Source organism: Staurois parvus, unplaced genomic scaffold (assembly GCF_062004578.1).
Source record: "Staurois parvus isolate SC_StPar_1 unplaced genomic scaffold, SC_StPar_1.0 ptg000772l, whole genome shotgun sequence".
Lineage (NCBI taxonomy): Eukaryota > Metazoa > Chordata > Amphibia > Anura > Ranidae > Staurois > Staurois parvus.
Window position 1 is genome coordinate 1,323,447 of NW_028318568.1, and position 25,770 is coordinate 1,349,216.

Genomic DNA, 25,770 nt, shown 5'->3' on the forward strand with positions numbered 1-25,770 from the left:
GACATCATGACACAAGACAGTGAGTGAGCGGAATGCCATCTTGTGAATTACCAAACTGTATACCTTAACGGGGAACATGAAGCACACAATTTTATTTGATCTATTGGAAGTGGAGGAAATTAGAACAGTGACAAGCATGTGGTGGACTGACATGTGAAGAATTTTTGTTTATTCACAAATATTTTTTGTGGGATCGGTAATAATTTGATTTTACACATTTGCAACACTATTGAACATAGGATGTTACTGAGTGGCACTGTTTTCTGGATTTGACATTTCACTTATATAGCCTAGTGGCACACCGTTCCGTACTACTCCAAAGAGATAAACAAATGGCTCTTCTTGATGTATGGGTCTCAGCGCTTGTGTGAACAAAGCCTTAAAGGAAATCCATTTTCACAGCATACACTCTCATATTAGAACATCAGCATTGTAATAGTAATACAGATACATTCTTAAATACTTTGTACATTCGATGGCTGAACAAATGTAGTACAAAAGAAATTTTGCTCAAAATGTTCGTACAAATCGTACAAATGTTCATTCAGAAATCTACTACAGTATAGCCAGCTTACGGCTGTTTTCACACTGATCAGTTTTTCTTCCATTTTTGTGTTTAAAAAAAAACAAAAAAAACAAACACATGACCATTAAACGCTTTGAACTCTTCACACTTGTCAGTTGAGGGTCCGATGCGTTTTTCAGTCTCACAAGCTGCATTTTTGGTGCGGTAACAAAAAAAAAAAAAAAAAAAAAAAAAACACACGCACCAAACATTTACCTCTCCATTTAAATGAATGGAAAATGCATCAACAATGCACCCATGGTTGCGTTCTGAATTGTTTTTTTTGAGTCATAGGTCCTTTTTTCACAGATGCAGCAAAAACACAGAATGGAGCAGTGTGAAAGTAGCCCAACAGTGCTCACCCCAACACCCCAGAAAGTTTCAGTACTACAGAGAACAAAACAGAGGCGAAATCCTCTTCCACACTCCAATAGGATCTGTCAGCATAAAAAAAAAAAAAAAAGAAAATACAGTGTTGCGAGTCTCTGCTCTAACCTACTGCATTGTAACATTTGTCTTCCAGCCCTCCACACTGGTCAACCCTAGTCAGTTCTGAAAGGCTGCTTAGTCTTTACATGCAGGTAAAGCCTTGTGCTGCATTCCAAAGCAATAAATCACGCCAATCCGCAGAACTGTGAAGACATACAATACCAGCTCTGTTGCTCCTTTCTCCTCCGCCTTTCCCACACAGAGCTCTCATACTGTGCTGAAGGTGCAGCAGTACATTTAGCCTAAAGTCTGGACACTAAACTTTGGTTTAAAACAAAGAAAAGTCTATTCAAGTGTATTCTAAACTCAAAAAGAACCTTCTACTGCTCTCAGTCTCCTCCAAATTCCTTTTTTTCCTGCTGTGAACTGACTTTTACTCTTAGAGCAAGGGTAGGCAACCTTAAAAAGGTGGAGATCTACCTGAACAACATGGGAGAAGTCAAAGATCCCCGGGCACAGCGTCGCCTCCTCACACCTGATTTAAATTGTCGTACTACCGAGTCGTACTCGCGTGCATTAGACGACAATCATGGGTTTAAATCAGGTGGTGAGGAGGCAACGTATCGCCTCCTCGCTACCTTTCAATCTCGTTCGGATCACTTTTCAGAGGAGCTGCAGTGCCTGCTGCATTTTTAAATGAGCCATTAGTTGCATTCGGCAGTGGCATTCTTAGGGCTCATTCATACGTAAAGTTGAGGGGTGGTAAAACCCTGTGGTTGAGTCACTTACAGCAGCAAATGTAGCACCCTGCTAGTTAGGTGCGGGGCGGACTGACAACTCATGGGGCCCCTGTGTCCTTGCCCAAACTCAAAAAAGCCTATGAAAAAGGTACCAGGGGCATCTTATGGGGCCCCCTACTGACCCCGGGCCCTCGGGCAGTGCCCGAGTTTCCAAATGATCAGTCCACCCCTGGTTAGGTGCTAGTATAGGTGTTCGTAGGTGAATTTAGTTGTTTTTTGTACTCCTGCACTCAGGAGTTTTGGTGTGCTTTCAGAAAGTGCACCAAACCCGCATGATAGAAAAGTCTACGGCTAAGTGCAGCAAACCCGCAGGAAAGCTGCAGGTACACTGCACTGCACCTACGGTGTGGGTAAACAGCAGTGTATCAGTGTGAAAGCAGCCATATACTATAATGTCCAGTGTATTGCTTCACACTGATCTGAAGAGCTCGTCTTTCCTGCTGCTGGCACCACTCTAGAGATCTCTAGCCACTATAAGAGGTGTAGGGCAGTTGGTGGAAACTCAGCCACCCTCTCTCGGTCACTCCTGAGACGTACTATGGACTATGTGATCCGGAGACGTACTATGGACTATGTGATCCGGAGACGTACTATGGACTATGTGATCCGGAGACGTACTATGGACTATGTGATCCGGAGACGTACTATGGACTATGTGATCCGGAGACGTACTATGGACTATGTGATCCGGAGACGTACTATGGACTATGTGATCCGGAGACGTACTATGGACTATGTGATCCGGAGACGTACTATGGACTATGTGATCCGGAGACGTACTATGGACTATGTGATCCGGAGACGTACTATGGACTATGTGATCCGGAGATGTACTATGGACTATGTGATCCGGAGATGTACTATGGACTATGTGATCGGCAGTATGCATAGAACAGAGCACATGGCTGCAACTAACTTGCACTGCTCATTTCTAACAAACAGTAATGAGTGGGAAAAGGAGAGGTTCGGCAGCTCAGAGGATGTTACAAGGAAGTAGAAAAATACAGGAAGAAACTATTTCACTGGGAAAAAAAAAAAAAAATAAGGATTCAGTGGTGAGGAGGCCTCTAGGACCAACTGCTGCAGCAAATTCAAAAATAATTTCCTCCAGTTTGTAGATAACTAAACTAGAGGCAATTACAGCAAATATTTGTCGGAAGCCTCCCAGAAGGCTAGCCCCCCCCCCCAGGCACCTCCATTATGGTACATGAAAGAAGTACCCACGGGCTCAGCCCAGCGATCGGGATCTGGCAGAACCCATCGACACATCTGCACACATGCAGCCGATATACCACGCACGCGCGCGCACACAAAGACAAGTTTTCAGCCTTCCCTGGTCGAAGTCTTTGCGAGTGTATAGGAATCCCCACACGTGCTCCGATGCTGGGGGGGGGGGGCGCTGCACGTGTGCAGAAGGACTCTCCTGATACCAAAGACCCATGGCACATCTGCGCACAAGTGGGGGCAGAAATTCTCGCCTAGAGAACTGTGGAAGTGCAGCTTTGCTGCATAAAGCACAACCTGCGTGGAGTTTGCATGTTCTCCTTGTGCCTGTGTGAGTGTCCTCTGGCTACTCTGGTTTCCTCCCACAAAGACATGCTGGTAGGTTATTTGGCTGCTGTCTGAATAGATATTTCACATGTCAATGTTCAATGCCCCCCCATTAAGGAAATTCGCCCTCCCTATTTGCCCTGTATACCATTATCATGAAAGTAAAAGAAAATCACAAATTTTGGGTTGTCCTCAGAAAATAAAATTTTCCAATGAGGACATTAGATCTGGTGACCTGAGGAATTACCTTAATTTGAAGGGATTTCCTGTTTGACTATGAGACAGGAAGTGAAGAGAAATCTCTGCAATGGCACATAGATGGCGGAAAAAAAATTTGACACAAGTTATAAGCCTCTCTTGCTCTATCCAAAATGAAAAGAAAAAAAGTTTTGCCTATTGTTTTAAGGCATAAAGTTTTTCCACCTTCATGAATTCTATGCATGAAAAAACCTTCTGGGTGCAGCTACCCCCTCCGGCCCCCCCTAAAACTTACCCAAGTCCCAACTCGATCCAGCGTTGTGCATGAGCGCCTGGTCTCTCTCACCATTGGCTCACAAAGCAGCTAAAGCCATTGGCTCCTGATGCTGTCAATCACAGCCAGTAGGCCAATGAGAGAGAGGGGGGAAGGGCCAAGCCACGCTATGTGTGTAAGTGCCCGGTCACACCGATGCAATTTTCGAATTTAAATTGATGAATGTGAATGTCAGTGTCTTACCATGTGCGATTTCTAGTAGTTCCTTCATTACTTTTTCTGTACTTTTGTTGCAGTTTCACATACATAGAACAGAAACAATTGAGTACTGTCCGTGATACTTTTTTTTATTTGCACTAACATACAATTTTGAGGACAAGCTTTCGGGGGAGTGTCCCCTTCTTCAAGGTCCAAGCAGTACTGTTCCCCCTCCCCCAGCCTTTGCTTTGCTGTATCTTATCTCTAGGCTAACCTTAGGCTTGTGTTTCTTTCTGCCTTTTTTTCTCAATCCCCCACATCTCTAACATTCTGCTAAAACTTTGTTTGAGGTGATTGTAGCCGTATTAGTGCATTTGCGGGCAGCACAGTGGCTAAATGGTTAGCACTTCCGCCTGGCAGTACTAGGGTCGTTGGTTCGAATCCAAGCCATGGCACCACCTGCCTGGAGTTTGCATGTTCTCCCTGTGCGGGTTTCCTCTGGGTAGTCCGGTTTCCTCCCACTCTCCAAAGACATGCTGGTAGGTTCATTGGATCCAGTCTAAATTGGCCCTAATATGTGTATGTATGAATGTGAGTTAGGAACCTTAGATTGTACGCCCCTTGAGGGTCAGGGACTGATGTGAATGTACAATATATATGTAAAGTGCTGCGTAAATTGATGGCGCTATATAAGTACCTGAAATAATAAAATTTGCGACAAACAATGGAGTACTGTCCGTGATACTTTTTTTATTTGCACTTACAATTTTGAGGACAAGCTTTCGGGTATGTCCCCTTCTTCAAAGTCCAAGCAGTACTGTACAAATCACAAAGTTTCAGCAGAATGGTTTTTTTGATTTGTTTTTTTTTTCCATCTCTTCTAACATTCTGCTGAAACTTTGTGATTTGTACAGTACTGCTTGGACTTTGAAGAAGGGGACATACCCGAAAGCTTGTCCTCAAAATTGTATGTTAGCGCAAATAAAAAAAAAGTATCACGGACAGAACTCAATTGTTTGTCGCAAATGCACTAATACGGCTACAATCACCTCAAACATACATAGAACATAATGGAAAACGCACTGCAAATTGCAGGAAATCATTGAAAAACTTCACAAGTAGCATTTGAAGTCGTCAGAAATTGCACACATCAGTGTGACCGATGACTAAATAAACAATGTCCATTCATAGGAAGACAGCTGGGGTCCCCTTACATACACCGAGTCATGATACGCAGATCAGTGTACATTCTCACAACGCATTGGTGCCGGGAAGACTTGGGCATGTGTGTGGAAGATACGCCGTCCAAAGCGACCACACGTGCAGATACGTATACGTTGTGTCACCCCAGGCAGGCCAGTCCAAATGGCTAAAGATGGAGCACCCAGAAGAAGACTGAGCAGAGATGTCATCAGGGGCGGACTGACAAATCATGGGGCCCCCAGGCAATAGGGGATCATGGGGCCCCTGTGTCCTTGCCCAAACGCAAAAAAGCCTATGAAAAAGGTACCAGGGGCATCTCATGGGGCCCCCTACTGACCCCGGGCAGTGCCCGAGTTTCCAAATGGTCAGTCTGCCCCTGGATGTGATCAGGAGCTAACAGACATCACATTAGGGCTCGTTCACACTTGGCTATTTTACAAACGCTTGCCAAACGCCCCTATAGCGTTTGGCAAGCGTTGGTCAGGCGTTTGTGGAGCATTTTTTTAACGCTTGGCAAACGCCGCATGTGCGGTTTAGCGGCGGTTGCTAGGCGTTTGCCGAGCATAAAAAACGCCCCACAAACGCCTATAACGCAGTTTGAATGGTGTTACCGCTCCGCAAACGTCCCGCAACCACGTCACCACCGCAAACGGCGGCCGGGCGTTTGCGGAGCAGCACCATAGACTAGAATAAGAGGCTTCAACGCCTCCTGACTCGACCAGAGACGTCCGTTTTGCCGCGACGCAAACGCTCCCGTGAGAACAGCACCATCTGCTGTAATGTGAAGAATTGGCAGAGGCGTTTGGGAAGCAGCAAAAACGCTTCCCAAACGCCTCTCTGCCGCCTGCACACAACGCTAGTGTGAACGTAGCCTGAATGCTGGGGACGGAAATACAGACTTTATTCACATTACATTTCTGTGTTTCAGCCAGAAAAAAAAAAAAAAGTTTATTTGAGGGAGATAGCAGACACAAGAAACCGGCCAGACAACGTGTACCATGACTAGGAGCAGGAAGGTACAGACACTTACCTCTGGAAGACACTGACGAGGAAGCTCTGATCAGGAACGCCACGAGGACGGGGCTGGTTATTGTAGTAAGCCATGGTCTCCGATTGCCTTCTACACGTACCGAAGGATCTCCTCGTCTGCTCCGCCACACACAGCGCACCTCCCTGCAAACACAGCAACAGTCAGCCGTCGCCCAGTCTAAACTGCCTGGGTCAACCCGGAAGACCTCACAACCACGCCCCTTCACCCACCTGCCCGCACTTCCGCCAAGCTCAGATTCTTCCTCCGCTGCGTCAGGTTACGTCATGTCATGTGATTTCCGTGTGCTTCCAGAGAGGGCAGTGTGGGCGGAGGGAAAATCCAAACTAACAGAGCGCCTGCAGACATGGAGGAAGTGTCCTTGTGGTCGATGAATGGTGCGTAGCCACGGAGTATAATCTAAGGGGATTACTAGTTCAGTGTCGGTTTTTAAAAACATACGGATTCCAAAGATACATGTCTGTAATACATAGCAGCCTGGGGTATACTATACATAACAAAAAAAGGGCTGCGCCAAATAAAGTGCAGTGATTGTATACAGAAGTCCGTGCTCATACCTGAGTGAGTGAAGCCAAACCATCGAAAGAGACGGAGAAACCCAAAAAGGAGGGAGATGACGCCTCTAATATCCTGGTGAAACCGACAGCCTTCTAAGAGCTCTTATCACAACTATTGGGCTTTTGTATTAAAAAAACCACCAGCGCTTTAGGGGTTAAAGTGTTACTAAACCCACAACAGTAAAATCAGTCTGTATATGTAATAAAGCATGCTTGTTATACTCACTGTGGAACCTAAGGGGTTAATCCTCTGCATTGTGTAAAAAAGGCTGTTTGATCCTGTCTTCTCTGATCCGCCTCTTGTTCAAATGTCCAGGTCTTATCTCCTGATAAGACAAACTGAACCTGTAGCCATACTGCACATGTTTAGTATGTAATGGTAGAGAGTTGTTTTTTTTTTTTCTTGGGCAAGTGCATGTGATCAGCACAGGGCCAATCAGCACTGTCCAGATAGAGGTCAGGGGTTCTGCATCCTCCTAGAGCAGAAATAAAACTCCTCCTACAAGTTTTAACCAGTGCTCTGCTGAACACTGATGGAAGTCACAATACTCTTACTGCTGATGAGAAAAGGTATTTATCAGTTTGTATTTACTAAAATAATTGCATTTCCATGTTGCGTGTATTGTGGGAGACTTAATATAGTGAATGCAGGATCCTGGGTTTAGTAACGCTTTAACCCCAAACAATTCTCCGATGTGTAGTGCAGAGACGGTTCTGCCTGTGGCTCCGCTCCAACTCCACTGTTAGATCCGTACTGTAATTTATAATACATGGTTTTTTTTCTAAGTCCGCGGACGTACGAAAAACCCGTAAGTGAACAAAAAACATGCTAGTGCAAAACCAACACAAAAAATTGCACTTAGGGGTGTGCTTTGTTCACCCCCCGAAGGGGTAGGATCTCTACCCTGATCCCCCGGGGCACGAAGCTCAGGGATTAAGGTTCCCGTGTGGTCCTCCTAGCCAAAAGGCCTGGTGGACCCCTTTCCTTGTGCCTACCCAAAACCAGCCACCAAGGACTTGGTAAGGGGGCTCTCCCGAAGAGAAAACCCCCTAGGGACAGGGGAGGAAGGAACCAAAAGGCCACACATCCTCCCCCTAGACTTCAGGGTAGGCCCGAGGACCCACACCCTACCATCCGTGAGAAAAGAAAACACACACAGTGAGTGAAAGTGAACAAACGTGGGAGAAAAATAAGTTGAATAAATAAAAAATAAAAAACGTGGCTGTGCACTGGCTAGGCCCTGAGGCCTGTAGCATAAAAACTGTAATTTATAATACATGTGACAGACCGCCTGCCACCCCGCCTAGGTGCTTCCATTAGAGAACTGCTTCCTCACCGATGCAAGCCCGCCCGTCCTTTCTTCCTGGTAGAGGTGAGCAGGTACCACAACAGGTCTTCTTAGCTCCTCTCCTGATGGCTCTGGTCTGAAGCCTTTTTCCTGGCTAGACAGGAGTTGGAGCGGAGCCACAGGCAGATCCATCTCTGTGCTACACATTGGGGAATTGTTTGGTGTTAACCCTTAAAGTGCTGTTGGCTTTTTAATACAGAAGCCCAATGTCTATCATTTTCAGCAGGATCTTAGAGGTGTGTTCTCCCTCCATTTTTAATTTGCTGTATGTGGGTTTTTCCGTCCTTTTTTGATGGTTTGGTTTCACTCAATTAGTTTATTTGAGCGCAGACTTTTGTATACAATTTATGGACTTTAACACTATTTTAGTGCTGCACGTTTTTTGTTATATATTGTTTGACGGATTGTAGCCATTTCTGTGTTAGCTGCTTTTTATGTATTATTCAATCTGAGCACAAAGATTTGAGTTTAGAATTTTTGGGTTATACTATAGCATTAAAGAATATGTAAACCCAACATTTTATATTCCTGATACAGTCAGGTCCATAAATATTGGGACATCGACACAATTCTAACATTTTTGGCTCTATACACCACAATGGATTTGAAATGAAACGAACAGGATGTGCTTTAACTGCAGACTGTCCACTTTAATTTGAGGGTATTTACATCCAAATCAGGTGAACGATGTAGGAATTACAACAGTTTGTATATGTGCTTCCCACTTGTTAAGGGACCAAAAGTAATGGGACAATTGGCTTCTCAGCTGTTCCATGGCCAGGTGTGTGTTATTCCCTCATTATCCCAATTACAATGAGCAGATAAAAGGTCCAGAGTTCATTTCAAGTGTGCTATTTGCATTTGGAATCTGTTGCTGTCAACTCTCAAGATGAGAGCTGTCACTATCAGTGAAGCAAGCCATCATTAGGCTGAAAAAACAAAACAAACCCATCAGAGAGATAGCAAAAACATTAGGCGTGGCAAAAACAACTGTTTGGAACATCCTTAAAAAGAAGGAACGCACCGGTGAGCTCAGCAACACCAAAAGACCCAGAAGGCCACGCAAAACAACTGTGGTGGATGACCGAAGAATTATTTCCCTGGTGAAGAAAACACCCTTCACAACAGTTGGCCAGATCAAGAACACTCTCCAGGAGGTAGGTGTATGTGTGTCAAAGTCAACAATCCAGAGAAGACTTCACCAGAGTGAATACAGAGGGTTCACCACAAGATGTAAACCATTGGTGAGCCTCAAAAACAGGAAGGCCAGATTAGAGTTTGCCAAACGACATGTAAAAAAGCCTTCACAGTTCTGGAACAACATCCTATGGACAGATGAGACCAAGATCAACTTGTACCAGAGTGATGGGAAGAGAAGAGTATGGAGAAGGAAAGGAACTGCTCATGATCCTAAGCATACCACCTCATCAGTGAAGCATGGTGGTGGTAGTGTCATGGCGTGGGCATGTATGGCTGCTGGAACTGGTTCTCTTGTATTTATTGATGATGTGACTGCTGACAAAAGCAGCAGGATGAATTCTGAAGTGTTTTGGGCAACATTATCTGCTCATATTTAGCCAAATGCTTCAGAACTCATTGGACGCCGCTTCACAGTGCAGATGGACAATGACCCAAAGCAGACTGCAAGAGCAACCAAAGAGTTTTTTAAGGGAAAGAAGTGGAATGTTATGCAATGGCCAAGTCAATCACCTGACCTGAATCCGATTGAGCATGCATTTCACTTGCTGAAGGGAAAATGCCCCAAGAACAAGCAGGAACTGAAGACAGTTGCAGTAGAGGCCTGGCAGAGCATCACCAGGGATGAAACCCAGTGTCTGGTGATGTCTATGCGTTCCAGACTTCAGGCTGTAATTGACTGCAAAGGATTTGCAACCAAGTATTAAAAAGTGAAAGTTTGATTTATGAGTATTCTGTCCCATTACTTTTGGTCCCTTAAGAAGTGGGAGGCACATATGCAAACTGTTTAATTCCTACACCGTTCACCTGATTTGGATGTAAATACCCTCAAATTAAAGCTGACAGCCTACAGTTAAAGCACATCTTGTTCGTTTCATTCAAATCCATTGTGGTGGTGTATAGAGCCAAAAATATTAGAATTGTGTTGATGTCCCAATATTTATGGACCTTACTGTATGTGCCTGCTGTACTATTTACTGGTATGAAAAAGTATCCTGTTCTCTTTGTATTGCTCCCTTTATGTGAAATACTTGGTGTTACTGCCAGTCCCTCTGCTTTACTTTTAAATATTGACCACACCCACCCAGTGGTGTACAGTGGTACCTCTGTTTACGAATGCCTCAGTTAATGTAATTTTCGGTTTACAAATGAAAATCCATTGAAAATAATACTCGGTTTACGAATTGTTTACTATTTTTTTCGCAATACGAAGTGCATGTTGGTGCTGATTTTTAAATGCAATTGCTGGCTTTTGTTTCTTCACTATAGCTCACAGGATTAGCTGTCGCTTTCCCTGGAGTTAAAGGAAACTTTGTTTCTTTTAAGAAACTAAAAGGAAACATTGTTCCTTTTAACTCAGGGAAATAAAATAATAGAAAACATTCTCTCTTTTAGCTGGGGGGAAAGTGACAGATGCATTTCTGAGCTATAGTGAAGAAAAAAAAACAGTAATTACATTTAAAAACCAGCACCATAGTAACTAAAATTCTGTGTGGGGTCCCTCCTCCCATCCATACCAAGCCCTTCGGGTCTGGTATGGATCTTGAAGGGAACTCCCACACCAAAATTTAACAAGGGGCCCCCCAGATCCTGCCCCCCCCATGTGAATGAGTATGGCGTACATGGTACCGCTACTAATTCATAAAAAACAAAAAGTGTAGTGTGAAAAAAGACAGGACACGGTCTTTGACAAGTCCTTTATTAAAAGAGAAAACTCAAAGAATGTCCCCCGCAGTAGATCCAACGTCAATCACGATGCCCGCCGCCCCGAAAAAAAAAAAGGTTCCATTCCCGACTATGGCTTCCAGGCCTCTGAGCTGGCTTGACAGTTCTTAAATATGTAAGGGGCAGGGCCACCTGAGGACATCACCCGAGTGACCCCGCCCCAGGTGACATCATTGATGTCATATGGGGTGGGGTCACATGTGTGTTGTCCCTGGGTCCCCCCCATGTTGAGGGCATGTGGCCTGGTATGGTTCAGGAAGGGGGGGGCGCTCGCTGACAGCTGAAACATTAACACATGGTCGTCACTACTAAAATACTGCATGACTTGAGAAAAAAACGCATGCGGTATTTTAGTAGCGTTTACTTTTTTCTGACCGGAGAGTGAGTTCAGTGTGTGTACAATTCTTTCTCCTTCGCGCGCTTTCTCCCTCGCTCTCTTTGTCTCGCATGGGACTCAGTCAGGATACTAGACATTTGTTCGTGGAGCATCACACTAGTTGATCTTGTTTTAACCCCCTGAAAGATCACTCGCTGGGTCTTCCAGGCTTGCGCTATGGTCCATTTAGCCTAAATAAAGAGGTATGTGGCCAATTTCTGTTGTGAGGCGAAAAGCACGGGAATAGAGTAGGGTCAATTTAGCATCCTTGCAAATCAGCAAATGAAAGTGGGTCTGTAGTAGACCAAAAGCTCTAGACCAAAACCCTACTAACCTTGGACAGGACTACCATATATGTAGAACATCCCCCCGCTGCCCACAGCTGTGGAAGCATCTGTCACTACTTCCAGGGTAGGCATGTGCAATTCGAGTTGGGACCCAGTACCACATGAGTACCTCAAGCGTGTTTGTGTTAAAAGAGCATTTGGCCACTTTTTTTCACGCCTTGCTCCAGTCTAAAGGGGACTGAAAGTCTAATTACCATTGGGAGTGTTGAGGCAAGCCATCCATTCAGGGATGCATAGATGGTCGAGATGAGAAGAAGGTCCTCAGGGGCATGCTGGCATACGTGTTCCAAAGGAGGTCCTCCTATATGGGTAAGTGGGTGCAGGGACGTATCTACCGCGAGGCAAACAAGGCGTTTGCCTAGGGTGGCAATTTTAGGGGGGTGGCACCGCCCCCCCGAAAGAAGGGACCTGGTGAGCAGCGGCGGACAGAGCCATGCAGGGCTGCCATCTGAGGGGTACCAACGGTACTCCTGTAGGTGGCCCGGACAGCAGGAGGATCGGTGTGGTGGGGAAGAGCAGTTGCAGAAGGATGCACTGTGTATTTCTCCCTCCAGCAGCTGAAAGTTGGTTTCTCCCCCTCCCCCTCTCCCTCCCGTCAGCTTTCTGCTGCTAGAGGGAGAGACAGACCTGGCCGGATCGAAGGGTGCCCTGTTGTTCCTGAGTGGCCGCTCTCCACTTGGCTCCATCCCCTGCCCGCACTCAGAGCTGGGACCAGGGGAAAGCCTGGAGCATACAGAGAAGTGTCGGAGAGGAAACAGCCAGGAGGAGGTGAGCTGTGTTGTGTTCTCTGGGCTCTCTCTACTGTCATCCATCCAGTACATGATACTGTGTGTGTGCAGTCCCATATGATCTATCAGTGATCGTGTATTATGTGCTGGATGGACAACAGGAGTGTCAGGCACCGCCCGGTGGAATCTCTTGTGATTCACAGAACGGGATTCCCCAGGACGCGGAGTCTAAGTCCCAGTCTGCCTTTTCACCAGAGCCCCTGATGGTGGGGATGGACTTGGTGCAAGACTGAAACCAGGTCGCGACCCCTGAGTGCACCCAACTGTGGTAGAGGGGTTCCGCCGAGGGTACATGCCGGGGGTGAGCATGATGTGAAGAGGCTGACAAGTCCAGGTCCTGAGCGGGATGGATGGATGACAGTCAGGAGTGAGCGTAGTCAGACTAGCCGGGTCAGAAACGGTGGAGGCAGGTAGGTACCAAGCAGTAGACAGAGAGCAGCCGAGTCACGAGCCAAGGTTCAGCAACGGGAGGTCAAATAGCAATATAGCAACAGGCAGGAGAGTAGTCAGGGACGAGCCGGGGTCAGAGCAGGAGAAGGTCAACACATGTCAGGACAAGTAGGATCGGCAACAGGAACACACTTCAGAACACGGGTACAGGAACTAGACCTTGCGGCAACCTGGTCACCGCCTGGCCAGTTTAAATAGTGCGCCCTGCACCGTCATTGGTGCCAGGCGCACGCCCGTTTGCGCGAGTGCGCATGCGCGGCCGCAATTGCGGATGCCCAGGTCCTAGTGCCTGCACATTAGTGCGCCTAGGCAATCTGCGCATGCGCAGACCTGTGCGCCGCGGCGAGACCCGGAGTCCCTGACAAGGAGAGAGAGCCTAGAGAACAAAACAGCTCACCTCCTCTCGGCTCTTTCCTCTCCACTTTTTCTAGGAAGTGTAATGTGGATTTTGGGAAGGGAGGGTGGAATTTGCTAGGAGGAATGGGATAAATATGTGCTACTAGCGGAGAAAGAGGGGAGAGAGAGAAGGAAGGGGGGGAGAAGAAAGAGAGAGGGAGAAAGAATCATATACATATATGCCTAGGGCATGCCTTATAAATATATATATATACAGTCAGGTCCATAAATATTGGGACATCGACATAATTCTAACATTTTTGGCTCTATACACTACCACAATGGATTTTAAATGAAACGAACAAGATGTGCTTTAACTGCAGACTGTCAGCTTTAATTTGAGGGTATTTACATCCAAATCAGGTGAACGATGTAGGAATTACAACAGTTTGCATATGTGCCTCCCACTTGTTAAGAGACCAAAAGTAATGGGACAATTGACTTCTCAGCTGTTCCATGGCCAGGTGTGTGTTATTCCCTCATTATCCCAATTACAATGAGCAGATAAAAGGTCCAGAGTTCATTTCAAGTGTGCTATTTGCATTTGGAATCTGTTGCTGTCAACTCTCAAGATGAAATCCAAAGAGCTGTCACTATCAGTGAAGCAAGCCATCATTAGGCTGAAAAAACAAAACAAACCCATGAGAGAGATAGCAAAAACATTAGGCGTGGCCAAAACAACTGTTTGGAACATTCTTTTAAAGAAGGAACGCACCGGTGAGCTCAGCAACACCAAAAGGCCTGGAAGACCACGGAAAACAACTGTGGTGGATGACCGAAGAATTCTTTCCCTGGTGAAGAAAACACCCTTCACAACAGTTGGCCAGATCAAGAACACTCTCCAGGAGGTAGGTGTATGTGTGTCAAAGTCACCAATCAAGAGAAGACTTCACCAGAGTGAATACAGAGGGTTCACCACAAGATGGAAACCATTGGTGAGCCTCAAAAACAGGAAGGCCAGATTAGAGTTTGCCAAATGACATGTAAAAAAGCCTTCACAGTTCTGGAACAACATCCTATGGACAGATGAGACCGAGATCAACTTGTACCAGAGTGATGGGAAGAAAAGAGTATGGAGAAGGAAAGGAACTGCTCATGATCCTAAGCATACCACCTCATCAGTGAAGCATGGTGGTGGTTGTGTCGTGGCGTGGGCATGTATGGCTGCCGATGGAACTGGTTCTCTTGTATTTATTGATGATGTGACTGCTGACAAAAGCAGCAGGATGAATTCTGAAGTGTTTCGGCAATATTATCTGCTCATATTCAGCCAAATGCTTCACAACTCATTGGACACCGCTTCACAGTGCAGATGGACAATGACCCAAAGCATACTGCAAAAGCAACCAAAGAGTTTTTTAAGGGAAAGAAGTGGAATGTTCTGCAATGGCCAAGTCAATCACCTGACCTGATCCGATTGAGCATGCATTTCACTTGCTGAAGACAAAACAGAAGGGAAAATGCCCCAAGAACGAGCAGGAACTGAAGACAGTTGCAGTAGAGGCCTGGCAGAGCATCACCAGGGATGAAACCCAGCGTCTGGTGATGTCTATGCGTTCCAGACTTCAGGCTGTAATTGACTGCAAAGGATTTGCAACCAAGTATTAAAAAAATGAAAGTTTGATTTATGATTATTATTCTGTCCCATTACTTTTGGTCCCTTAAGAAGTGGGAGGCACATATGCAAACTGTTTAATTCCTACACCGTTCACCTGATTTGGATGTATATACCCTCAAATTAAAGCTGACAGTCTGCAGTTAAAGCACATCTTGTTTGTTTCATTTCAAATCCATTGTGGTGGTGTATAGAGCCAAAAAAATTAGAATTGTGTCGATGTCCCAATATTTATGGACCTTACTGTATGCCTAGGGCAGCACAAAACCAAAGTACAGTAATACCTAAATTAGGAGTGAGCTCACAAACACTGCATCAGGAAAGAGCACATGTCAGGGAGGGGGGTTAAATCAGGAAAAGAGCTTGTTCCCTAGCATGGAGCAATCTATGGATGGATCAGAAGCTCAGGAGCAAAGCATGCAGGTAATCTAGAAAGTTGTAGAAAGAGATGATCCGCAAACAGACACCAGTCAAGATTTTTCAAGTAAGCTTTTATTAGTTTGTCCAAAATAACTATTGTATGTATTCTTCTTAGAAGGCTGATGCTATGAAATGGAAGTGTAAACTGTGGCTATAATTAACTGTTCTTGCATGGCAAGACCACTTACTGTTATCTCACATATATATTCTTAATATTATAGCCAAATTTACCACCCTAACTCCTCCCACAGTTTTTACACTACATAGACAGTAATATAGACAGAAATGTGCGGATTGTTCCTGATTGGTGTGCTATTACTTTGTGGAACGTTTTGCCGAATGGTTCACGAAATATCTGCGTTTTTGTGGTGTAATTGGTCCCATAGGTATGAATGGAGGAATCCTGATAGTTTTCACAATATGACCATTTGATTGCAACTCACTCCGCCCAGTGAAATTCATTGAAACTGCACTCTAGCCACCTCAAATTTGAAGGGCAATTTCTAAACTCCGACTGTGCCTTCATTTTTAATATTTATTCAAGCCACTCCACCCAGTTACTCTGCCCACTCCAGTTATAGACTACTGGTAGAGGCAAGAACACTTCACACAATTTCCCCAGAAATTGTAGCTTTTCTAGTTCTCCTTAAGTGTGCTTGGCCATATGTTTTGACAAATGTTAATGTTTACAATCAGATTTAAACATTGATTTTATCTCTTACCATCCTGGAACTTTAGTGCATCAAACACTTTACAGTTTAGTTGAGCAAAGCTCACAGGAGCAGCATCTATATAGGACCCAAAGCACACAGGAGTACTTGCTGGAAAACCCATCAACACATCTTCAGTGTTCAAAGTAGAAGGTTCTCATCCAAGATTTTACAATACATGGTCCCGTCCATTGGCCCCTCAATGTGGCCTGTACCGTTAGTAGAGAAACAGCCCCAAAGCATAATGTTTCCACCTCCGTGCTTGACTGAAGCGATGGTGTTCTTAGGGTCATGGTCAGCATTTTTCTTCCTCCGAGCACGGCAAGTCGAATTAATGCCATAGAGCTCAATTTTGGTCTCATCTGACCACGGCACTTTCTCCCAATCCTTCTCTGAATTATTTAGATGTTGATTGGCAAACTTCAGATGCACCTGTACATGTGCCTTCTTGAGGAGGGGGACCTTGCGGGCGCTGCAGGATTTCAGTCCATGGAGGCATATTGTGTTACCAATGGTTTGTTTGGTGACTGTGGTCCCAACTTCCTTGAGATCATTCAATAGCTCCTCCCATGTAGTTCTGGGCTGATCCCTTACTTTTCTCATGATTATCCTTACCCCATGAAGCAAAATCTTGCATGGAGCTTCCAGACTGAGGGCGATAGATGGTTATTTTGTATTTCTTCCATTTGCGAATAATCACTCCAACAGTTGTCTCCTTCTCACTAAGCTTCTTGCTGATGGTCTTTTGCATTCCAGCCTTACAAGTTGTCGTTAGGAGCACCATATGAGCACATTGCCAGTCTGTGGGAGCCTGACTAGCTATTGAAGGGCGGCACAGTGGCTTAGTGGTTAGCACATCTGCCTTGCAGTAAATGGCTCATGGGTTCGATTCCCGACCATGGCGCCTCCTGCATGGAGTTTGCATGTTCTCCCTGTGCTTGTGTGGGTTTCCTCTGGGTGCTCCAGTTTCCTCCCACACTCCAAAGACATGCTGGTAGGTTAATTGGATCCTGTCTAAATTGGCCCTAGTATGTGTATGTATGAATGTGAGTTAGGGACCTTAGATTGTACACCCCTTGAGGGTTAGGGACTGATGTGAATGTTCAATATATATGTGTAAAGCGCTGCGTAAATTGACAGCGCTATATAAGTACCTGAAATAAATAAAAATAAATAAATATCTGGCCTAACACCCAGACCATGGCTATACTCTGACCCGATGCCCAAGCTGTGGTTACAACTTTTTGGAAATGAGAGTAAAGATTATCTGCTTTTTTGTAAAGTTTGCAAAAACACTTATTTCTACATGAAGCTGACATAGACAGTTTTGTTAGTGTGTACAAACTTCATATGTATGTTAAACAAGCATCTTGTATTAGTGTATACAAAATGGATTCGGTTATATTCGGTTATATTCCATTTAATCCTTTAATCCTGTCTTTTCTAGATTTTGGGTTGATATTCTGTCTTAATCATTTAAAATTATAGACCCTTCATTTCTTTGTAAGTGGGCAAACTTAAAAAACCTGCAGGGGATCAAATAATTATTTTCCCCACTGTATATTGGAATACTTTCTGACTGCCTATCACATTTGTCACTTAAGTGATATATTGCCCACGCATGCCCTGGGTATATGTGGAATAACACACCAAAACACATTCTGCTACTTCTCCCGAGTATAGGGATACCACATGGGAGAGACTTTTTGGCAGCCTAGCTACATACAGGCCCTGAAAATCCAATGACCACCTCCAGGCTTTCAAATGGCATATTTCCTCATGTCACTTCCTCAATACCTATCAATTTTAGTGGCCCTAAAATACAAGGATAGTACAAATGTACTCACAGCTTGAGTCATTCATTTTGTATGGCTCAACTCAAATTGCACACTGTACCTGCAGGACCGTTTTTTTTTTTTGTTTTTTCTGCACTAAAATCGGATCACCTATGTGGTCCACTTCAGTCAAATGCACCGTGTTTTGCGAACCAGGTGTTGTTAACTTGTCTTGTGACTTGCATAGTTACATAGTTAGTCTGGCTGAAAAAAGACAAAAGTCCATCCAGTTCAACCAAAAAAAAAACGTTATAAACCTATACCCACAATTGATCCAGAAGAAGGCAATAAAACCCCAGCAAAGCATGATCCAATTTGCTCCTGCAGGGGAAAACATTCCTTCCTGATCTCCTGAGTGGCAATAGAATATTCCCTGGATCAACTTTACCTATAAATGTTATATCCAGTTATATTCTGTGTATCCAAGAAAGAATCCAGGACTTTTATAAAGCAATCCACTGAGCTGGCCAAAACCAACTCTTGAGGGAGTCTATTGCACATTTTCACAGCTCTTACTGTGAAGAAACCTTTCCGTATTTGAAGATTAAATCTCTGTTCCTCCAGCCGTAAAGAGTGCCCCCTTGTCCTCTGTGATGACCTCAGGGTGAATAACTCTACACCAAGTTCACTATATGAACCACTGATGTATTTATACATGTTGATCATATCCCCCTTAATCTCCTCTTCTCAAGAGAGAATAAATTCAGTTCCTTTAATTTTTCCTCATAGCTGATCTCCTCCATGCCTCTTATTAGTTTGGTTGCCCTTCTCTGCACTTTCTCCAGTTCCCCAATGTTCTTTTTGTGAATTGGTGCCCAACACTGAACTGCATATTCCAGATGAGGTCTTACTAATGATTTGTACGGGGGTAAAATGATATCTCTCTCTCTGGAGTCTATACCTCTTTTAATACAAGAGAGGATTTTGCTCGCTTTAGAAACCCCAGCTTGGCATTGCATGCCATTATTAAGCTTGTGATCTACCAGAACTCCCAGATCCTTCTCCACCATTGATTCCCCCAGTGGTACTCCCCTAGTATGTATAATACATGCATATTCTTAGCCCCCAAGTGCATAACCTTACATTTATCAACATTAAACCTCATTTGCCACATAGTTGCCTAATTAAACAGTGCATTGAGGTCGGCTTGTATGTTGGAGACATCCTGTAAGGACGTTATTCCACTGCACAGTTTGCTGTCATCTGCAAAGACTGAAACAATATTTTTAATCCCAGACCCTATATCCTTGATAAATATATTAAAAAGTAAGGGTCCCAACACTTAACCACTTCCCGACCAGCCGTTGTATATAAACGGCAGGACGGTGGCAGTGCAGGGTCGGGTGGCCGTTTATAAACGGCCTCCCCACACCCTGCTTGTGCACACTCCCCAAGAGCGCGCAGCACCGCGATCCGGTGCCCGCTGAGTCCTCCAGACACAGTGAAACACCGATCGTCGGACAGGACCTCTGTACGAGGTCCCGATCATGTGATCACTGATTGGCCAATCAGTGGTCACATGCAAAGTAGTAAACAAGATGTCACTTCTGACATCATTGCTTACTACGTGTGAAATCTGTGAATTATCACAGACAGCCTTGTACCACGTGACAAGCTGTGACCAATCACAGCTCGCTCAGTAGTTCTCAATGGCTGCAAGAATGCAGACAGAGAGAAAGAAAGAGAAATGATTGCTTTTACATCCTATATGGGTGTAAAAGCAATCAGTGTAAAAAAAAAAAAAAAATCATCACTCCCCCTAAAGTAGTACAGTGTCACCATGGTGACACTGTACTGCTAGGGTGACAGTATGTAAAAAAAAAAATTATAATAAAATAAATAATATTAAAAAAAAATAAAAATGCAAAATTTTATAAGAAAAACACTTTTTGGACATTTTCATTTACATAGCAAAAAAAGTATAAAAATCCCAGCGGTGAATAAATACCACCAAAATAAAGTTTTATCTGTCTCAAAAAAATGGTAAAAAATTCATATGGGTACAGTGATGCATGACCGCGCAATTGTCATTCAAAGTGTGATAGCGCTGAAAATTGCCCTGGACAGGAAGGGGGTAAACTTGGGGCACACCACTAACAACCCTAGACCATTCAGAGTATGAATCATTAACCACTACTCTATGAATACGATCTTTTAGCCAGTTTTTTCCATTTACATACGGATTTTTCCAAGCCTGTAGACTTTACCTTACACATTAGCCATGTGTGGGGAACTGTGTCAAACGCTTTCGCAAAATCCAAGTATACCACGTCTACCGCCACCCCTCTGTCCAAGGTTTTGCTCACCTCCTCATAAAAAGAAATCAGAGTTGTTTGAAAACTTCTGTCTTTCATGAATCCATGCTGTCTGTTGCTTAAAATATTTTTTTCCAGCAAGAACTCTGTGTGGTCTTTTATTAAACTCTCCAGTATCTTCCCAACTATAGAAGTTAAACTAACAGGTTTATAATTACTTGGTAAAGATTTTGATCCCTTTTTAAATCTAGGCACCACATTGACCTCACGCCAATCCAGTGGTACTATGCCAGTCATTAAAGAGTCCCTAAAAATTTGAAACACTGGCTTTGAAATGACAGAGTTCAGTTCTTTAAGGACCCGTGGGTGTATGCCACTTCTATCAGTGTCCAGCAGAGCACATGTTAAAGCTTGTAGGAGCAGTTTTCATTGTGCTCTAGGAAGATGCAGAACCCCTGCCATCTGTCTGAACAGCACTGATTGGCCCTGTGCTGATCACATGCACTCTTCCAAGAAAAAAAAAAAAACCCTCTAGCAATACATACCAAGTTGAGCAATTGCAGAGTGACTCCACACAATACAGTGGGGCAAAAAAGTATTTAGTCAGCCACCAATTGTGCAAGTTCTCCCACTTAAAAAGATGAGAGAGGCCTGTAATTGGCATCATAGGTAGGCCTCAACTATGAGAAACAAAATGAGAAAAAAAATCCAGACAATCACATTGGCTGATTTGGAAAGAATTTATTTGCAAATTATGATAGAAAATAAGTATTTGGTCAATATTAAAAGTTCATCTCAATACTTTATTATATATCCCTTGTTGGCAATGACAGAGGTCAAACGTTTCCTGTAAGTCTTCACAAGGTTGGCACACACTGTTGCTGGTATGTTGGCCCATTCTTCCATGCAGATCTCCTCTAGAGCAGTGATGTTTTGGGGCTGTCGCTGGGCAACACGGACTTTCAACTCCCTCCAAAGGGTTTCTATGGGGTTGAGATCTGGAGATTGGCTAGGCCACTCCAGGACCTTGAAATGCTTCTTACGAAGCCACTCCTTCGTTGCCCGGGCGGTATGTTTGGGATCATTGTCATGTTGGAAGACCCAGCCACGTTTCATCTTCAATGCCCTTGCTGATGGAAGGAGGTTTGCACTCAAAATCTCACGATACATGGCCCCATTCATTCTGTCCTGTACATGGATCAGTCATCCTGGTCCCTTTGTGGAGAAACAGCCCCAAAGCATAATGTTGCCACCCCCATGCTTCACAGAAGGTATGGTATTCTTTGGATGCAACTCAGCATTCTCTCTCCTCCAAACATGACGAGTTGTGTTTCTACCAAACAGTTCTATTTTGGTTTCATCTGACCATATGACATTCTCCCAGTCCTCTTCTGGATCATCCAAATGCTCTCTAGCAAACTTCAGACGGGCCCGGACATGTACTGGCTTAAGCAGGGGGACACGTCTGGCACTGCAGGATCTGAGTCCCTGGCGGCGTAGTGTGTTACTGATGGTAGCCTTTGTTACGTTGGTCCCAGCTCTCTGCAGGTCATTCACTAGGTCCCCCCGTGTCAGGGATCCCCTCGATCCCCGCCGCGTTGGTCCCGGCGCAGGCGCAGTATGCCGCCCGGCGCAGGGACTCGAGCACTGGTTCCGGGCCGGCCGCGGCGTTCGAGTTCGCGCATGCGCAGTAGAAGCCGCGGCCGCCCGCTGGGCACCAATGGCAGCGCAGGGCGGGATATTTAAACGACCCTGAGCTGTCATTCAGTGCCTTCTGGTCTTTCCTGCATTCTGAATCCTGTGAACCTGTACCCTGTAAGTTATTGACCCGGATTGAACCTGACCTTGCTGTTTTCGCCTGTTCTGACCCTTGCTTTGCCTGACCTCTCTCCTGTATGCCCCCTATTGGATTTGACCTGCTGTTGCTGACTTGGCGTGTGACCCGACCATTCTATGCCCGCTGCCTTGTACCTTGCCGCCCTCTCTGTTACCAACCCGGCCCGTCTGACCCTGCTCATCCATCCATCCATCCCGTGCAGTGGGGTCTTCTGACCTCCTCACATCAGACTCTTCCCCGTGGGAGCCCCTTGCGCATACTACTACCACTGACGGACGCACCCGGTAGTCACGACCTGGTCTCAGGGAGCTCCAAGTCCATCCCCACCATCAGGGGCCCTGGTGAACAAGCACCCTGGGACTTAGACTCCGTGCGCTGGGGACGCCTATTCAGTGGAGTGCTAGTAGTACCGCCGGGCGGTCCCTTACAGTACCAGAAGGCCATGACTGAGTCTAGAGGAGGTCCCTCGCCGCTGGAGGAGATCTGCAGGCACCTATCCAATTTGACACAGGCCGTATCGGCCCTGCAGGATAGATGTCAGCAGATTGAAACTCAATTCCAGGCCTGCACTATATCCGTTCCTGCCCCACAGGCCGCGGTCCCCACACCTCCAGCAGCCCCTGTGCTGGTGTCTGGGGCACTCGCACCACTCCCGGCGGCCGACCCCCGAGTACCCTTACCAGAACGTTTCCACGGGGACCGCACACGGTTCAGAGCATTCCGCGAGTCCTGCCTCCTCTATTTTGAGCTACAACCCCGAACCTTCGTGACTGAATCCGTGAAGGTGGGGTTCGTCATATCCCTCCTGCAGGGTGAACCCCAAGACTGGGCCCATCGATTACGGGGAAAAGATGACCCTCACCTTGGTTCGGTTGACAGTTTTTTTGATGCTATGGCCATCCTTTATGATGACCCGCAGCGGGCAGCTTCTGCTGAAGCTACTCTGTACACACTCCGGCAAGGCCGCCGAGCGGCGGAGGAGTACGCATCTGAATTTAGGCGGTGGATGGGGGATACTCGCTGGAACGAGTTCGCACTCCTGCATCAGTTCCGTGTTGGCCTATCAGACGGCCTGAAAGACGAGCTCGCCCGGGTGGAGGTACCTGAGACTTTAGAGGACCTAATAGCACTGACCATTAAAATTGACCGTAGACTGCGGGAACGCAGGTTTGAGAGGTCCGGCCAGGGTCATGGAAATCCCTGGGGATCATTTCAGGGTCCCAGTCAAACACCTAGGCCAGTCATCCAAAACCGGCCACCTGGAGACAACCCCGAACCCATGCAGCTCGGCCTGGCACGGCCTAAACTATCCCCAGAGGAACATCTGCGCAGACGATCCCAGAACCTGTGCCTCTATTGTGGAGAAGCTGGTCATATGGCGCGTTCCTGCCCGCAGAAACTGAGTAAGTGCACCTCTTCTTCCTTATCCCTTGGCAATGTTGGTCCATCCCAATACTTAGTGGTGCCCCTTTCCTTTCAGCTTCCAGAAAGGACCGTGGAAGTATCGGCCATAATTGACTCTGGGGCATGCAGCTGCTTCGTGGATATTAATTTTGCTCACCAGCAGGGTATTCCCCTTCAATTGAAACAAAAGGGGTTCAATATTTATTTGGCCGACGGTTCCCGAATAAAATCGGGGGTAGTGAACCAGGAAACCCCCTCCATCACCACTGTCATTGCCGGCCAGCACCAGGAACTCCTCCGCCTGGATGCTATAGCTTCACCCCTCTTCCCAGTCATTCTGGGGCTCCCATGGTTACGGGCCCATAACCCCCAGATTGACTGGGAAACCGGAGTAATCACGTTCCCTTCCCCATACTGTCGGATATACTGCCGCACTTCGGGCCCAGGGACCCCCCAAATCCTCCTGTGCTCTGAGGTGGAAGCTGAATTAAAACAAGTAATCCCTGCGGCCTACCATGGGTTTCTAGATGTGTTCAGCAAACGGGGAGCTGATACTCTACCCCCCCACCGCCCTTATGACTGCCCCATTGACCTGTTACCCGGCTCAGAAATTCCTTTTGGGCGAATCTTCCCCCTTTCAGAGCCCGAATTGGGGGCCCTAAAGGAATATATCGAGGACAGCCTCCAGAAGGGGTTCATCCGCCACTCCACTTCACCGGCGGGGGCGGGAATCTTCTTTGTTGAAAAGAAGGACAAAACCTTAAGGCCATGTATCGATTACAGGGAATTGAACAGGGTCACGATAAAAAACCGTTACCCACTACCGTTAGTACCTGAACTGTTCCAAAGTTTAAAGTCAGCAGTAGTTTTTACCAAGCTGGATCTGAGGGGGGCGTACAACTTGATTCGCATAAGGGAGGGGGACGAGTGGAAGACGGCCTTCCGCACCCGCTTCGGTCATTTTGAATATCTGGTCATGCCGTTCGGGTTGTGTAATGCTCCGGCCACGTTTCAACATTTTGTAAATGATATTTTTAGAGATTTTCTGGATGTCTTTGTGATCGTTTATTTAGACGACATTCTGATTTTTTCCCCGTCTCTGGGGGAACACAGAATACATGTAGCAAAAGTATTGGGGCGGCTGCGGCAGCATGGGTTGTACGCCAAGGCAGAAAAATGTTGTTTTGAACAATCCAGCATTGCCTTCTTGGGCCTGATTATCTCCACCGCGGGGGTCGCGATGGATCCCCAGAAGGTCGCTGCAATACTGGATTGGCCTGAACCCACAGACAGGAAAGGCGTCCAGCGATTCATCGGCTTTGCAAATTTTTACCGGAAGTTCATCAAGAACTTCTCGGGTCTGGTCTCCCCCATTACTCAGCTAACCAAGCTGGGGACCCGATTCAGATGGACACCAGAAGCGCAGGAAGCTTTCGATGCCTTAAAGAAGCTGTTCACTTCGGCACCCATTTTGGGTCACCCAGACGCCGCTCTGCCCTACATCTTGGAGGTAGATGCATCGGAGAATGCGGTAGGCTCCATCCTCTCCCAACGAAAAGGCACCAAGGAACTGCTCCACCCGGTAGCGTTCTTCTCACGGAAACTGACCCCAGCGGAGAGGAACTATGATATCGGTGACCGTGAGCTACTAGCGATCAAAACGGCGTTAGAGGAATGGAGGTACCTGCTGGAAGGTGCGGTGCACCCCATCTTAATATTTACTGACCATAAGAACTTAGAGTATCTGAGAACTGCCAAGCGTCTACGCCCGCGACAGGCGAGATGGGCACTATTCTTTTCAAGATTCAACTTCCATATTACGTACCGGCCGGGATCAAAGAACACTAAGCCGGATGCGTTATCACGGATGTACGAAGACGCCAAGGAGACCCCAGTACCTGACACCATCCTATCCTCGGGTAACTTCTTGGTCCTTCAGTCGGACCTTCGTTCCAGGCTAATGGAGGCGTCCACAAACTTCTCTACCCCAGGCGGAGGGCCACTCCAGAACAAGGGGGGACTCCTATGGAGGGAAGATCGAATTGTGGTGCCGGAAGAAGCTCGAACCCTGGTCTTGGGGCATTGCCACGACCACCCAATGGCGGGGCACTTTGGCCCAGAAAAGACCCTGGAACTTCTCCGACGCTCATTCTGGTGGCCAGACATGGCTAAAGATTGTAAGGGCTATGTCAGGTCCTGTGTCACCTGCCAGAAGAACAAGCCCTCAAGAAACAAGGTTTGGG

At 46.1% G+C, this 25,770-nt stretch overlaps 2 protein-coding genes across 3 annotated transcripts in view; one reads left to right on the forward strand and one right to left on the reverse strand.

Moving 5' to 3' along the window:
• PDCD6 (programmed cell death 6) overlaps nucleotides 1-6,472 on the reverse strand; it is a 58,975-nt gene extending 52,503 nt beyond the window's left edge. The window contains exon 1 of one of the 2 annotated variants that reach the window (XM_089654520.1): nucleotides 6,249-6,472. In XM_089654520.1, coding sequence (XP_089510646.1) covers nucleotides 6,249-6,322 — 74 coding nt within the window. In that variant the 5' untranslated portion in view covers nucleotides 6,323-6,472. The remainder of the gene's footprint in view (nucleotides 1-6,248) is intronic. The other variant, XM_089654521.1, reaches the window with a different exon arrangement.
• Nucleotides 6,473-6,530: 58 nt separating this feature from the next.
• Nucleotides 6,531-25,770, forward strand: part of PIGM (phosphatidylinositol glycan anchor biosynthesis class M) — a 92,818-nt gene continuing 73,578 nt past the window's right edge. Inside the window, exon 1 of the mRNA XM_089654522.1 lies at nucleotides 6,531-6,643. The gene's annotated coding sequence lies outside the window, so the exon portion shown is untranslated. The remainder of the gene's footprint in view (nucleotides 6,644-25,770) is intronic.